The following is a 15,617-nucleotide window of genomic DNA, read 5'->3' as shown; positions in this document are numbered from 1 at the left end:
CTAGTACTTGTGACTAGGGGTGGGACGATACTGGTAAACCACGATTCGATACTGTGACGATATTTGGCTCACAATATCGATAATATCACGATACACGATATCTACGATTTTTGATATATTGTCAATTTTTTTTAGCAACATATCACAATAGGTGACTGAAAAAGCCCATAAAAAGGAAAATGTCTAATTATGCATTTATTCAATGCCAAAACTTTGCACAATGTCCAAGGTTCTGCAAAGGGCCTGACCGCCTCTGAGCCTTTTAACTGTAAACACTGTAAAGTGAGACAAAATAAAGTGCATAAACATTTATAACATAACACTGCACAACTAGATAGATAGATCATTTCAAGAGAGTCCCATATTATACCAAGATAGCATTTTTTCTTAAAAATGCATGAAATGAATTCGTAAAACTGCCACAAGTATCAACCGCTGCCTACCCCCACATTTTTTTTTTTTTTAAACAATTGTCTTTAGTTTGAACAAATTTTGGTTATATCTTTAAAATAACTTTTGCAATGTTATAATTTTCAAATTAATCAATGTTAATGTTAATGTCAATGTTAAATCAATGTTATAATTTTCTAATTAATATATTAGTGTAGTTATAGTTTTACAATTTGTAACAAATTTCCATAATGTATTTATGCTTTTACTTGACTACCATTTTGGTATGGATAAACTTTGAACATTTTCACATGTTTATGATTTACCAAACACACATGTGGTGGCTAATGAAAAGGAATTGAGACAGCAGTGCATGACAAAGAGTTGTCTAATTGCTCTGGCGAAACAGCAGCCATCGATCCGATGACGGGCAACTCGTTTGCTCTGCGCGTGGGCTGCGGCGGCCCGTCCACCCGCACCCATCGTTAGTGGCTCCAATCACTCCATTAGCTCAATAGAATTTGATGCTTTGCTCTTGTTATCACTCTCATGGTGGGAGCGGACATGGCCCGAGACCACCAAAACACGCGAAGCATAAGCATGGCATGAATGGTGAGTCACATAGCAGACACATTTTGAAAAAAAAGAGAGTGATTTTTAGTGTAGTAGTTCTGAACTACCACTTCTAAATTACTTCATAAACATTTTTAGCGTAGAGATGCTTCAATGATAGATTTTAGGACGATGTTTTTCAGGAACAATTACAACATTCTAGCAGTGTTAAAATATTTTTAGCTCCCATTTCAGTGTGGATATGTTTTAACCATGTCAATGTTTCAACTACTTTTAAAGGGGAATCAAAGTCCAAAATTATGTTTCCAACAATACTAATGGACTTGCATTGCGAATGTCACGTGACCAAACCCAGAAAACAGGTGGCCCATGAAGTTTCGAATGAGAGTGTGAGGACACTTTGAGGTAAATTTCAGTCAACAGCAGGGGGCGGTGCTTGATAAAATGTCATCACACTGAGATGAATGAAAATGGGTAGATTAATATGCTTAATTCATATTCAACAAACGTAATAACTCATTTGCTCCCAGCCATTTTCACAGAAGCAATCCCGTTCGCTCGCGGCTGTTTTACTGGATTTTGACTGATTTTGGAAGGCCACAGAATATTGTGTTCTATTGTTATAAAAATATGGAACCTATCAAAAGAAACATTAAGCCTCCTCTTTCATCAGGAAAAAAAAAATATTTCTATCTGTTTCCGTTTGGCAGCAATTCGCATTAGAATATCGCTAAGTTTAATCAATATTCACAAATCTATTTAGAATTGTGAGTAATTGAGCTTTTTTTTTTTTTTTAACATGGCGCTGGTTGATCTCCTTTGCTCTGCTGCCGCCTGCTGGCTGTGGGTGTAACAACTACCATTTCTGCAACCATTCTTTGAAGTTGAGAGGATGCATTAAAGCCTCAAAACAAAACAAAAATAAAACAAAAAAACATATAAATACGTCTTTGGGACACTTAAAAAAACACAAAAAACACATGTTATACGATTTTGGGAGCAAATGAGTTTTAATCAGAATGACATATTTAGACTAGGGGCGACGCACAGAATATATGATGGTAAAGAAAATTTTTGAGAGATTTACTTCTTCATTACTATTTACTTTTCTTGAAAGTAGAAAATTGACTTTCAAACCTCTACTGCCACGTGTGGTGGCCAAAAAATGAAACTGCACACCTTCTTCTTCATGTACACAATGCATGCATGACATCACATCCGCAGGCAGAGGGCAGCAAATTCGAACCCGAATCCAGTCTGTAAACTATTGGCCAGAGGCTTGCAAGAGAACCCATTGTGAAGAGCTACGTGTTAATCAGCTCATTAGAAGATGTTTGAGTCATAAATGGTCAAATAAAAAGGCTATCGTAAAGATATTTTTGGGCAAATTTCTACACTGAGCAGCTTTAATGTTCATTTTAAACCAAAAAATTAAAGTTTCAATGTAAGGATGCATGTTTTTAACAAGTAGAGTTGCCTAGGTATGTTTAACATTTTCTTTTTCTTAGCTTCCATTGGCTCAATAAATGCTTGTTTCTCGCTCGTGATTACGCAGCTCGTGTTACTAATGCAAACATGTCGTGAGATGGCGAAAACACGTAATGCCAAAGTCTGAGTGGTGACTCACATCTTTGCATAAGCTTATGAATGAGTTTCTCAATGTGTAGTGTGCTGCCTCACCAGTAGATGGCTTCGCCCAAAAAAAAAAAAAAAAAAAAAAAAATGGAGGTGTAGGGGGTGCTCCTTATCGAAGCAATGTAACTTGTGCCCCTGCTGCCCATTTAATGAATGACATCAATGCAAACTAGGCGGATTTTTGTGAATGGGGAATGCTCCGTGGATGACGTCCGCATGCCTCGCCGCCCTCCCATTGGTTACCGTCGGACCCTGGCTCATCTCCCCATTGGCTGGGCCGCGGGATAATTAAACCAGCGCCACAGCCGATGCACAAACCCGGGTGGTGGGATATATAGGGGGCCGCTGCCTCGCCGCTGCACGCAAAAACACAGCTCGCAGCGCCTGTTCCGGACCAAAAAAACAAAAAAAAACAAAAAAAAACCCAACCCCACGTATTTGAGATTTATTTATTTTTGGTGCTTCTCGCCGAAGGTGAGTGTTTGCTTTTGTGATGATATGATATGTGGTTATCGTGATAGTATTGAAAGTAGTAAGAAAGTATACGGGAGAGCGGACAGGCAGGTGTATGTGTGCGTGTGTATGTGAGGCAATGGCAGCTCATTACACTAATGCACTTGTTCCTCAGGGAAGCTTGGATGGAGTCACCACCTCTTCCTCCTCCTCCTTACATCCATCTCCTTCTCCCTCTCTTAGGACTTTAGCATAGTTAGGTTTTAACTGACATTTTAAACAAACGTTTAAGCATAGTTATGTTTGAACTAACAATAAAAAAAAAAAAAATTTTTGAGCCACTGCGACTGACTGGCAACTAGTCCAGGGTGAAACCCGCCTTCTGCCCAAAGCCAGCTGAGATAGGCTCCAGTACCCACCGCGACCCTTGTGAGGAAAAAATGGTCAAGAAAATGGATGGATGGATGGATTTTTTTTCGCCAATCATGTTTGAACAAACCATTTCTAACTCATTTTTTAGCATATGTAGACTTTAAGAAATATTTTAGCATAGTTATGCTTTCACAATCTTTTTGTTATTTTTCGTGGACATTTTTTTTTCCAAACTAATATTTTAGCAGAGGTTTTAATGAAAATAATCATTCAAAAACATTTTAGGATAGTTATGTTTTAATGAACAATTTTTAATGAATATTTTGGCATAGTTGGTCTTAACTTGACATTTTTAGAAGAGCTATGTTTCAATATTTTCTTTTACTCATGTTTTAACATAGGTATGTTTTACAGACATTTTAAGTAAGATTTCCGTAATTATTTTTTTAACTGATATTTTAGTGTATGTAGTTAGTTTTATCTTACATTTTTAATAAGCAATTTATTGTATATATATATATATATATATATATATAAATTTTGGTTAGAATTGTTGTAATTCATGTTTTAATGAAACATTACAAAGTTATGTTTAAGCGTAATTATGTTTTTACAGGAAATCTTTCATGAAACATTTTTGCAGAGTTAGTTTTGACAAACATTTTATCTGTTTGACTAACATTTTAACATACTACCAGTGTTGTCCTCAATTTCAAAAGTCATATTTAAGTGCAACAATGCTTTAATGAACATATTTTACTGGCATTTTAGCATAGTTTTTTCTTTAACATTTTTTTCCCTACAATTTTTTTAACATATTTATGCAAATTAGTGTTTTTTATTTTATTTTATTTTTTTTAATGAAAACATTTTTTAAACGCATTTTTCTTAACTCCTGGATTGGCTGGCAACCAGTTCAGGGTTTACCCCACCTACTGCCCGAAGCCAGCTGGGATAGGCTCCAGCACCCCCACAACCCTAGTGAGGAAAAAGGGTGCAGAAAATTGATGGACGGATTTTTTTTAAACTTATGTTGGCATAATTCTGTTTCAATCAGCTATTTTTTTTATTTTAGATTTTAGCCTAGTTATATTTCAGTTGGTATTATTTGTTATTATTTCCTCCTCCGCCATCCCCTCAGTCTTTTATCCACCTCATACACACATGTGCTCCCAACCCAACACACGCACACGCACACACCCCTGCGACCATATCCCACCTGTCAGAACTGGCAGTACTTTCCATCCTGGCGGGATGCTTTCAGGGACATTTAAGGATTGTCTTGAAATGGCACTTTTGGGCTGTGCGATTACAAGTACGACTGTGTGCGTGTGTCGCGTAGGGGGCGTACTATGGTCATGCTGAAGATCTCCGTGTTCCTCGTCGCGTATGCCCTGGTCATCTGCCAGATGTACTGCTCGCAAGCTGCCCCCGCCAGGTAAGCCTGAAGCGTCACGCAACACTACCTGTCGGTTGACACGGTACAAGAATAAGAACAAAACAACATGAGAACATAATTGTGAGCGAGTTGAAGGAGATGTCACTTCAATCCATTTAAAAAGTTGTTGCATCCCATTACGCTAATGTCATTTGCAGGCAGATTACGATAATGTAATACATACAAAGGAAACGGGTTAATGCAAGTGTACACGGTCATTTGGAAACTGTTGTTGTTGTCAAGAATCTCCATTCACGTCTCGTTCATTTAAAGTTATAAAAAGACACGCTTACTGTAGGCACACCTGATAATGGCAGCAATAAAAGTGCTGTCTAAAAATATGTGCCTTAAAAATGTTGTCGTTAAAGCTCAATAATTGTTTTATTGCTTCCCCCCCCCCCCCCCCTTTCCTCTTATTGGTTGTATTATTTAAAATATGTCTCTAAAAATTAACTGGATGAAAATGCATACCGGTTGTTATAATAGGTTTATACAAAAAAATATTAAAATTTATTCAGAAATTCTTTTAAAAAATGAAAGGTACTATTACAAACAAAATGTATTATTTTTATTTTTTTTAAATTATTATTTACAAATATTGTTATAAATGGCCATGGACCTTTTTTTGTATTATTATTTTTTATTCATTTATTTTGATTATAAATGAAATAACTTAATATATAATGCATAGTAATGTAATTTAATTACGAAAAATACTGTAGATCTAAAACGTTTTTATGTTAATTAATTTATAGAGTAGCATTATATAAAATATACTGTATTAAGATGTTTATTTATTTATTTATTTATTTTATTTACACATGGCTCATAGCACAAAACAACAATGCACATAAATAAGTAATAATTATATTTTTAACAATTTTTTTCCAAATTATTTTTTATGGAAACTCATAATGGCAATTAAACACTAATTTAATTTAATTTAATTTCTTGTATTGTTTTAGTCTGCAGTGGTTTAGAAGTGCTCTGCATCAGAGGGCAAAAAAAAAAAAAAATCTAAATTGCACTACAGTACAAACACACTGTTAAATGAATACCACTCTAACAGTGTCAACCAAAAATAATATTTGTAGGTCCAACTGTATGTAGTGTCTAAACATATGCATGTCTATATTTATACGAGGTCTGATAAAAGCATCAGTATCAATATATCTAAAGGCCGATTGCCATTAAGATGAGGGGGCACTTTGTGCAGATTGTTTTGCTGCGTTGGCGGGCGGCTCTCCAACACCGACGTCATCCCCCTCCGAGCCGGTGACGTCCCCCCACACCAGCACCGCGCCACCTTGACCCCACCCACGTACGCATCACATCCATCCATCCCATTTGGCCAGCGACGAACAAACCTTCCTTCGAACGTGCCGCAATCGTTTCACGTCAATCTCACGTTTTTAAACAAACATGTTAGGGTTCGTTATGTTGTACACATTTCACATTTATTCCTTAAAGGGATACTTCACTTATTTTGCCCATTATAGCAATAAAAAGTTAATATTTTGTCTCTAATTAATTTGATACTTTAATTATTTTTCAGGTACAATTAATACTTTTAAAAAACAATTGTGAGACTTGTTGTCGACTGATAATGACATCACATGTGCTCAGGGCTCAGGTAACAACCAATCACAGCTCACCTGTTTTCTTGGTTTGGTCATGTGACATTCACAAGCTGAGCTGTTGGAAAATGTGTTTTTAAAAGGTATTAATTGTACATGAAAAACAATGAACATTTCAAATTTATTTGGGACAAAATATTAACGTTAGACTGACGAAAATGGCTAAATAAGTAAAGTATCCCTTTAAGTAACATTGTTTACCTTCCACAAGACCGTACTTATGTTTTAAGTAGTTTTAATGAACATTGCTGGTTTGGTTAAATATTTAACCCACAAAAAATATACCTATGCCCTATTTATCACTAACATTAGCATTTTAGCGTAGCTATGTTTTAACGAATTTTTTTTTAGCTACCATTTTAGCATGGTAATAGGTCAATAAAGATTTTGAAGTAACATTTTAGTATGATGTTTAATCGACATTTTGTTAGCTGCCAATTTTGCATCGTTGCTTTAGTGTGGTTATGTTTTATTGGGCATTTTTTAGCTTATATTTAGCATGGTTGTACTTTAATCAACATTTTTAAAGTAACCTTTTAACATAGTTATGTTTTTTTTTTCTGATATTATATTTAAATAAACAACTTTTAACAACCAACTTTTAATATGTACTGTTTTTGCTAATCTTTCTTTAGTACTTTTTTAGTGTAATGATTTTAAAGGCCTTTTTTTTTTTAACAACCAGAAAATATAGTTTACTTATGTCTAAACGATCATCTTAATGCTAGCATTTTTGCGTGCTTGAGCTTTTAATGTACATTTTAGTGTGTTATGCTTTAATGAACAATTTCAGCGTTAGTGACGTTTGTCATGTTTTGGTTTGTTCTTTGTTTGTCAACTGCAGGCCGGCGTTGGAGTCAATGTCGGAGAGGGTGACGCTGACGGACTACGAGGCGCGGCGGCTACTCAACGCCATCGTCAAGGAGTTTGTGCAAATGACGGCCGAGGAGTTGGAGCAGCAACAGCAGGCGGCTGAGGGCAACAGGTACGTCTGGGCTCATATTTTTAGAATGATCATTAACATCAATATAATTCTTTATTATCATTATAGGAACTTTTTCAACGTTTGACCCCTCCTATATTTCTCAAGTGATTCAAACTTGTTCGGAACTATTTTCTACATTTCAAAAATTCCCTATTTTTCCCACAATTCCACATTTTCCAAGGACACAAAAACCTCATTCTCAAGTTCTTCACATTTCAACTTCAAAATGTTTAGTTCAAATATGATATATACAGATCTATCGATAACATTCCCCAAATTTCCATTGTTTCATATAAAACCAAATTACATATACCTTCCACATTTATTGATTAAATCAAACTATTACAACTTCAAAATGTACAGCACATTCAGAACATCTTCGGAACTATTTACCACATTCCCAAATTCACACATTTTCACAATAAAATTCCCAAATTGAGAGAGATTGTGCATATTGAGTTGGGGAATGACCTCCTCTTTCCACATTTCTTGACCAATTTGAACCGTTCACATTCCAAACTGTTCAGCCCATTCATTCAGGATATATGCAATAGATGTGCAATAGATGGAAGTATTGATCATACTGTATTCCCAAAATCCCCATATTTTCACATTAATATTCCCAAATTAACAATTATTTAACAATTCTCAACCACTTCAAACTATTCCAACATTAAGTGTTCAGCTCATTCAGGACATCTTGAGAACAATATTTCACAATTCCACCTTTTTTTTTTTTTTTTTTTATTCCACATTTTCAATACCAATATACCCAACACAATGCAGACATTTGACACGTTTGCTTCCAACTTCAACAGTTCATGAGAAATTCAAACCATACAGACTTTAAACCTTTCACCTCATTCATGACATAAACGAAGCGAACGTAACGTTCTCAAAATTCCCATATTTCAAATTCCTATGTAACGACTCACGAGATACGTCAACCTTCACCTGCCGCATTTCTCGACCAATTCAAACGATTTCAACTTCAAATGGTTGAGCCCAATCAGGACATCTACACAGCTATAGTATGACAAAATACTATAATTGCCAGAGATGTTGACCAATGAGCTTCTCTTTCCACATTTCTTGACCGATTCAATTCATTCTAACTTTAACTCTCACATTCTGCATTTTAACAAATCAATTCATTCTACAGCACAGCAGTTAGTCTCAGAGGTAAACGCCTTAAATTCAATCACAGAAAGCAGTCATGAAGGCACCCCCGCATGAACAACTTGCTCGAAATTAATAGAATTCCTTTGAAGTGTGCATGATAGTAGTTCGCATGACGATGGGGAATGAGCAACTGTTTGTCTTACATTTGAAAAAAAAAAAAAAAGTAAAAAAAAACAAAACAAAACTGGGTGCGGTATGTGAATGGAGGTGCATTATATTTGCATGAATGGTGAGCATGATACGAGAAAGGGATGTTTAGCTCTTAAGTGGTCTGCTGGCACGAGACAGATTGGCATGTCTGCAATGAACGCGTGAATGCAATGAAGGGGAAAGAAGGGATTTTTTTTAATTTATTTTTTTACAGTATGTAATGTGTAGAAAATGCATGGTTGGAGACAACCGCAACGTATCCCACTGGAGATCGTATGGATTTGCTCAAATATTCCAGCATGTTGGTATGAAAAAACAAACATTTTTAAGCTATTATTTTACCTAGTTAGTTAATAAAGCAACATTTTTATTCGCACAATTATGTGGAAACTAACAATTTTTCATGATAATTTTAGCATAGAGATGCTTTCGCAAAATGTTTCTTACAAAATCAGTGGAAGCATAACGACATTCAAATTTGATTTAAAACATAACTGGAAAATGTTAATTTAAAGACATAAAAAACTGAAACGTGAAATGCTAACACCTTTATTTTTTTTTAAACAAATATTTTAGCGTAAAGTTTTCGCTAACTGTTTAGTATTTTTAAGCAAGCAATAAAGGTGTTATCACACTGTGCTGTGAATGCTTGTGAATGTTTGAGAATGCAGCGAATGGGTCTTGTTGGGTTTGTTAAATGTTGCAAAATGTTGCAAAGATGTTCACAAACAGTTTTACGGCATTTTGAACATAATAACAATTCCTTGGCAACAACAAAAACTGCTTGGGACAAGTAAAACTGTTTGTGAACATCTTTGCAACCTTTAGCAATCTTTAACTGACGAAAACTCAACATTCACTACGTTTGCAAACATTCACACGCATTCACTACTTAGTGAGATACCACCTAATTAAACTTACCATGCTAATGTTTTAGCAAAATATTCTGTCAGGCGTTTTACCATAATTGTTTTACAAACAATTTTGAACAAAATATTTTTTTAGCATAGTGAAACTGAAATTTTAGCACAAATGGGTTATAAAAATATTTTAGTATAGTCTAGTGAAAAATCCACGACTTCCAGTGGGATCCAATGATTCTTCCTGCATGTTACTGTTTCATTTTGTCCCGCCCGATCCCGGCCCTGTGCATGTGATCTGTATGTATTGTGTACCCCGATTCTAACAGCATGGCCCGGCCGCTAACCAAGCGCTGCTCCAACCTCAGCACCTGCGTACTGGGCAAACTCTCCCAGGAGCTGCACAAGTTGCAGACGTTCCCGCGCACCAACGTGGGAGCGGGAACGCCCGGCAAGAAGCGCGCCGCTCTCGATGGCGAGCGCTACGCCAGCTACGGCGAGACGTTTGACGCCGTCTAACTACGCCCCCCCCCCCTTTAACGCCGTCATCCTCTGACCCCCTCCCCTTGCTATGTCATTTATAACCCAGTCGCCTCATTGGCCAGCGCATGTTGATGTGACTTGCCTGACTGACGTGAAGAGAAAAGAAACAGGCGTCCATCTTGGGCCTCAAACTAGGGCTGGGCGATTAATCCATTTAATTGATGAGTTCAAATTTAGATTAGTTTAAAAACATGCTGAATCATTATTATGTAATATATTTTTTTCTATCTTCTGTTAACTCATTTGCTCCCAAAAACGTATAAATACGTTTTTTTAAATGTTTGAAGTGTCCCAAAGACGTATTAATACTTTTTTTTTTTTTTTTTTTTAAACGCTAGAGCATACAGAAGGCTTTGATGCAGCCTCTCTACTGCAAAGAACCTTTGCAGAAATGGTATTTATTCCACAAACAGCCAGCAGGTGGCAGCAGAGCAAAGGAGATCAACCAGAGCCATGTAGAAAAAACGCTCAATTACTCACAATTCTAAAGAGATTTTTGAAAATTGATTCAACTTATCTATATTCTAATGCTAATTGCTGAAAAACAGAAATAGATAGAGACTCTAATTTTTCTTTTGTGACGTTCCATGTTTTTATAGCAATAGAACACAATATTCTGTGGGCCTTGCAAAATCAGTCAAAATCCAGTAAAAACACGAACTGGATTGCTTCTGTGAAAATGGCTGACAGCGAATGACTTTAATAGATTTAAACATTTTAACAGTGGCGAGCGGCATCAGCGCTACACAGAAACGCAATATTACAACAGGCAACCGTGCCAACTGCCAAGTACAACATCTGGAGCAGTTCAGAGTCAATATTTATTGAATCAAACGGCAATAACATAAAACATTTGAATTAAATACATCATACTCACTAGGAACGCGGCATGCTAAATGTAGCGTGTGCACAACGCTACAGACATGTTTTGCTAGTTGCTAGACCAACCAATCAGAAAACACTGATGTTATTGTGGGCCAGCTAGATGGATCTCTGAGAAAAAGCATGACATTTGTTTGAGAGAAACAATACTGTTGCGAATACAGTGAATGCTCCGTATTCATAGGATTCATTGACTTTTTATTTTATTTATTTATTTTTTTAAGTTTTATAGTTTTATGCTTGCAATTTCTGATCTGGATTTTTTTTTTTAATTGTCAAAGCACCTTGTAAACACTTGTTTTGAAAGGCGCTATACAAAAAAGTTTATTACTATTTTTAAAAAAAAATAATTTATCCTCCACTATTCAATGTTTAATTCAACGCTAATTGCACTATAGCCCGATGGCATCTTGACTGAAGAGCTTAACTTAAACAAAATGAGTCATTTGCCACCATTTTGTGGCATCTTTCGGTAAAACAGTATTGTGAATATTTAAGAAAAAAAAAATCATATTATGAAACAAATTTACAGATAAAGGCCATGTCGCCCAGCCCTAGGTAAGACCATCAGATGTTCTTTGCTGTACACCACCAGAGACCACCCCCCGGCGCACACACACACACACACACAAACGCACACGCACACGCACGCGCACACGCCTGCGTGTCACATGAATCAGCAGGTGCCGCCATGTTCTTTGTTCAATAAACATATTTTTCTACCAGAAAGCCTTTAGCTGACTTTGATTCAGTGCGGTACAGTGCGCTCCGGACATTACATTCATTTACTTTCAATGAATGCCTTCTGAGGTCACTGACAAAGAAAGAAAGAAAGAAAGAAAGAAAGAAAGAAAGAAAGAAAGAAAGAAAGAAAGAAAGAAAGAAAGAAAGAAAGAAAGAAAGAAAGAAAGAAAGAAAGAAAGTGATGTGATGGATGGGGGGCCCAGCATAAACTCTTCGAAGGTAAGAACGTCACACCTTTAAAAAATAAAAATAAAAAAAATTAACAAACATTTTAGCATAATTAAGCTAAACTAATTTGCTCCCAAAAATGTTTAAATACGTTCGATTATTATTATTATTATTATTATTATTATTATTATTATTATTATTATTGTTTATGTTTATTTTAACCCCCCCCCCCCCCCCCAAAAAAAACAACAAAAAAAAAAAAAAAAACTGCTTAGCTTTAAAGTGCTTAGTTTTTTAGCGTGGACTTTAAATAATAATAATAATAATAATAATAATAATAATAATAATAATAATAATATAATAATAATAATAAAAATAGGAAAATATAATGTATGTTACATTTGAGTGTTTTTTTTTTTTTTCTGTGGGGGGGCTAACGTTTTACATATACCATCTTAACCACCTGCTCCGCTTCCCCTGAAGCAGCGTTACAGCACAGAAGCGAGCCTGCAACACAGCCACCTGCGTCACCCACCGCCTTGCCGACTTCCTCAGCCGGTCGGGGGGCATGGGCAACAGCAACTTCGTGCCAACCAACGTAGGTGCCAAAGCCTTCGGCCGGCGGAGGAGAAGCATCGCCATGTGAGCGCCTGGACGGGGGGGAGAAAAAAAACCCGGTAAATCGACACGTCACAAATCGAGTCCGATAACGGTAAATGTATAAATGGAGAATTTTTTTTAAATGATCAGGTTTAACAATTTAACAGTTTTAATGACATTTATAAACCAATATTTTAGTTGTGTTTAAACAAAATGTTTTAAGTGATTTTTTTAGCATAGTTTTATGATATTATGAAACTAATTTTAAACTAATATTTGATAGCATAAAATTGACAACAAAATATATAGATGTTAATGTGTTTGTTTAACTAACATTTCTAGTGAAGATTTTAGCATAGCTTTTAACAACTTTTTTTAAAATTAACATTTTAGCATAATTGTTTTAACACCATTGCGATTGGCTGGCAATCAGTTGAGTCAGCTGGGATAGGCTCCAGCACCCCTGCGACCCTTGTGAGGAGCAAGCGGCGAAGAAAATGGATGGATGGATGTTTTAATACCATTTATTACCTTTCAGAAAAGTTATGTTTCAACATAGTAACATTTAAACACAGTTTTCATGGTATTGGTGTTAATGTTTTATGTTATGTTTGACAACTCAGGCTGTTTGAAAGCGCTATATAAATAAACTTGAGTTGAGTAATAATTAATTCATTAACTAATTAATTTAATTAACATTTCAATGCAGTTAAAAAATAAATAAAAACAGGTTATAGTCATAACAGCATTTAAAAAAAATATTTAAGTATGCAATATATTTATATTTTAATATTTGTGAATATTTTTACACACCTTGTTAAACATTCCAACATGGTTGTTTTAATTACCATTTTCCTGTTTTTGCAATTTTTTTGGTAATTTTCTTTAAACTAGTGCCACAGGTGTCAAAAAAAATCACAAATTTGGTTACTTAAAAAAAAAAAAGAAGCTGAATTCTCATAGGATATGGATAGGCTAGGTAATTGTATGGAGTTGTATTAATAAAATGTTATTTTATTTCTTTCTTTTTGTGTTTTACAGAGGTTGATACATGGCAAGAAAACATCGGGTTTAAAAAAAAAATGGAGAACAACATAAACAGCAACAACAATGGAGCAGAAAATCAACAGTGAACTGGCCCTTTACCTACACTCACTTAAAAAACAAAAACAAACAAAAAACAACAAAAAACAGTGTCCATCTTGCTTTTGGCCCGTACAAAAAAAAAAAAAAGCACTTTAGTTTGTCTGCACTTCCTGTCTTTTATACATTCGCATCATTGAAAAAAAAAGAAGAAAAAAAAAGTGCTCACCAAGTTTTTGCACCTCTTCCTTTTCCTCCTATCGTATAGCATCATCCAGCCAGCGGGACCCCTTATCAGCCTACCCAGGATACCCTTAAAAAAATTAAAAGAGAAGAAAAGAAAAGAAAGAAAGAAAAACCCTCCATCCCGCTCTAACCCCCACAGTGGGCTGTTGTCTTGTGCCTTGATGTAGAACAATTTACATGATTGTACAGTTCTGTGAAGAATGATGATGATGATGATGATGATGATGACGATGAATATTGTCAACAATATTGTTGGAAAAAAAAAGACGTTTGTGCAAGATTAAAATGTATTTTAGATACACTCGGGTTTGGGGTACTTGTGTTGTTCTTTGCAGGTTTTTAAGGGCGGGGGGGCACTGACCTCATTAATATACAGTCATACATATGATATACATTGTCAATCAAATAATGATCAAATAATAGAAATCGGCAGCGCAACACTCACACACGCACTCGCACACACCCAGTTGGGATATGTTTTGCCAAATATGGGCAAATAACAAGTGCATGGGTAATTGCTGAATAAAAAAAGGCAGTGCAACCTGCATCAGACTTGTTCTTTTTGGCGTTTCAGAGGACAGAAATGCACTTTATCATCTTTAAACGTCATCAATATATATCAAGGGACACCACCTTTTTGAAACTTGGGAGCTATTTCTTTGGCCAGTTTGATAAACACTTGTGAAGTAACAATTTTGCCCAGAACAAATTAATTATTTGTACACTTTTTAGGAATAAACACAATTTGTCTTCATAACATATGTGGCCCTTGCGTCCTTCTGATTTTCCAGATGTGGCCCTCAAATGAAAAAGTTTAGACACCCCTGCTCTAAATTGTGGGCCAATCTCTTGGGGGAAAATAATAATCAAAAATCACTGCATCGGCCCCCAAAGGCGTTGGCCCGCCAGGCATCTGCCCTGCAAGCCAGATGGCCAGTCCAGGCCTGATGATAGGTGGTTAGTCACGTGCTGCGCTGTTGTATTGATCTCAATTACACCACACTAAACCATTTTGTCCTCATCATATAGGAGTCTCAAATTTCAGATTTAAATAAATAAATAAATACATAATAAATAAATAAATAAATAAATAAGGCGGCACGGTGGACAAGTGGTTAGCACGTCTGCCTCCCAGTTCTGAGGATTCCGGTTCGAGTCCAGGCTCCGGCCTTCCTGGGTGGAGTTTGCATGTTCTCCCCGTGCCCGTGTGGGTCTTCTCCGGGTACTCCGGTCTCCTCCCACATTCCAAAGACATGCATGGCAGGTCAATTGGGCGCTCCGAATTGTCCCTAGGTGTGAGTGTGGATGGTTGTTCGTCTCTGTGTGCCCTGCGATTGGTTGGCAACCAGTCCAGGGTGTCCCCCGCCTACTGCCCAGAGCCAGCTGAGATAGGCGCCAGCACCCCCCGCGACCCTTGTGAGGAATAAGCGGTCAAGAAAATGGATGGATAAATAAATAAATAAAGAAAGAAATCTGTATTTCTGGTAGTATGCCATTTCTTGCACTTTGACATAAACAGCCATAAAATCCACAGTGACATGGGTTCGGATGGAAAACGGCTCGGCGTCAACCAAGGCTGACAAATCGGGGATGTTGTTGGCAACGGCGTTTGCGCACCAAGCGTCGTAACGAGCCCATTCAATAAGGGTGAAATTGCAAAACAGGATATAGTTGAT

The 15,617-nt window shown here is 36.3% G+C and overlaps 1 protein-coding gene across 3 annotated transcripts; it reads left to right on the top strand.

The window, feature by feature from the left end:
- The first annotated feature begins 2,925 nt into the window (after nt 1-2,925).
- Nucleotides 2,926-14,247, top strand: LOC144016753 (calcitonin gene-related peptide 1-like). 3 transcript variants are annotated; one of them, XM_077518075.1, is made up of 5 exons: nt 2,926-3,072; nt 4,766-4,861; nt 7,343-7,483; nt 12,499-12,689; nt 13,654-14,247. In XM_077518075.1, exons 2-4 carry the CDS (start codon nt 4,776-4,778, stop codon nt 12,656-12,658), a joined length of 387 nt encoding a protein of 128 aa, XP_077374201.1. In that variant the 5' UTR covers nt 2,926-3,072; nt 4,766-4,775; the 3' UTR covers nt 12,659-12,689; nt 13,654-14,247. The 3 variants fall into 3 exon arrangements, with proteins under 3 accessions (XP_077374201.1, XP_077374200.1, XP_077374199.1); XM_077518074.1 differs by having other exon boundaries at nt 12,496-12,689; XM_077518073.1 differs by lacking the exons at nt 12,499-12,689; nt 13,654-14,247 and adding an exon at nt 10,005-10,868.
- The last annotated feature ends 1,370 nt before the right edge of the window (nt 14,248-15,617 follow it).

The sequence above is a fragment of the Festucalex cinctus genome, chromosome 3 (genome assembly GCF_051991245.1).
Source record: "Festucalex cinctus isolate MCC-2025b chromosome 3, RoL_Fcin_1.0, whole genome shotgun sequence".
Classification (NCBI taxonomy): domain Eukaryota; kingdom Metazoa; phylum Chordata; class Actinopteri; order Syngnathiformes; family Syngnathidae; genus Festucalex; species Festucalex cinctus.
The sequence above is the reverse complement of the archived record's forward strand: the minus strand, read 5'-3'. Positions and strand labels throughout refer to the sequence as shown.

What these genes read in the sequence shown, in the direction of transcription:
- LOC144016753 (XM_077518073.1), top strand. Translation starts at nt 4,776, where the DNA reads ATGGTCATGCTGAAGATCTCCGTGTTCCTCGTCGCGTATGCCCTGGTC. An exon ending in TCGCAAGCTGCCCCCGCCAG is followed by an intron (nt 4,862 to 7,342) that starts GTAAGCCTGAAG and finishes TGTCAACTGCAG; the next exon opens with GCCGGCGTTGGAGTCAATGT. An exon ending in CAGGCGGCTGAGGGCAACAG is followed by an intron (nt 7,484 to 10,004) that starts GTACGTCTGGGC and finishes CGATTCTAACAG; the next exon opens with CATGGCCCGGCCGCTAACCA.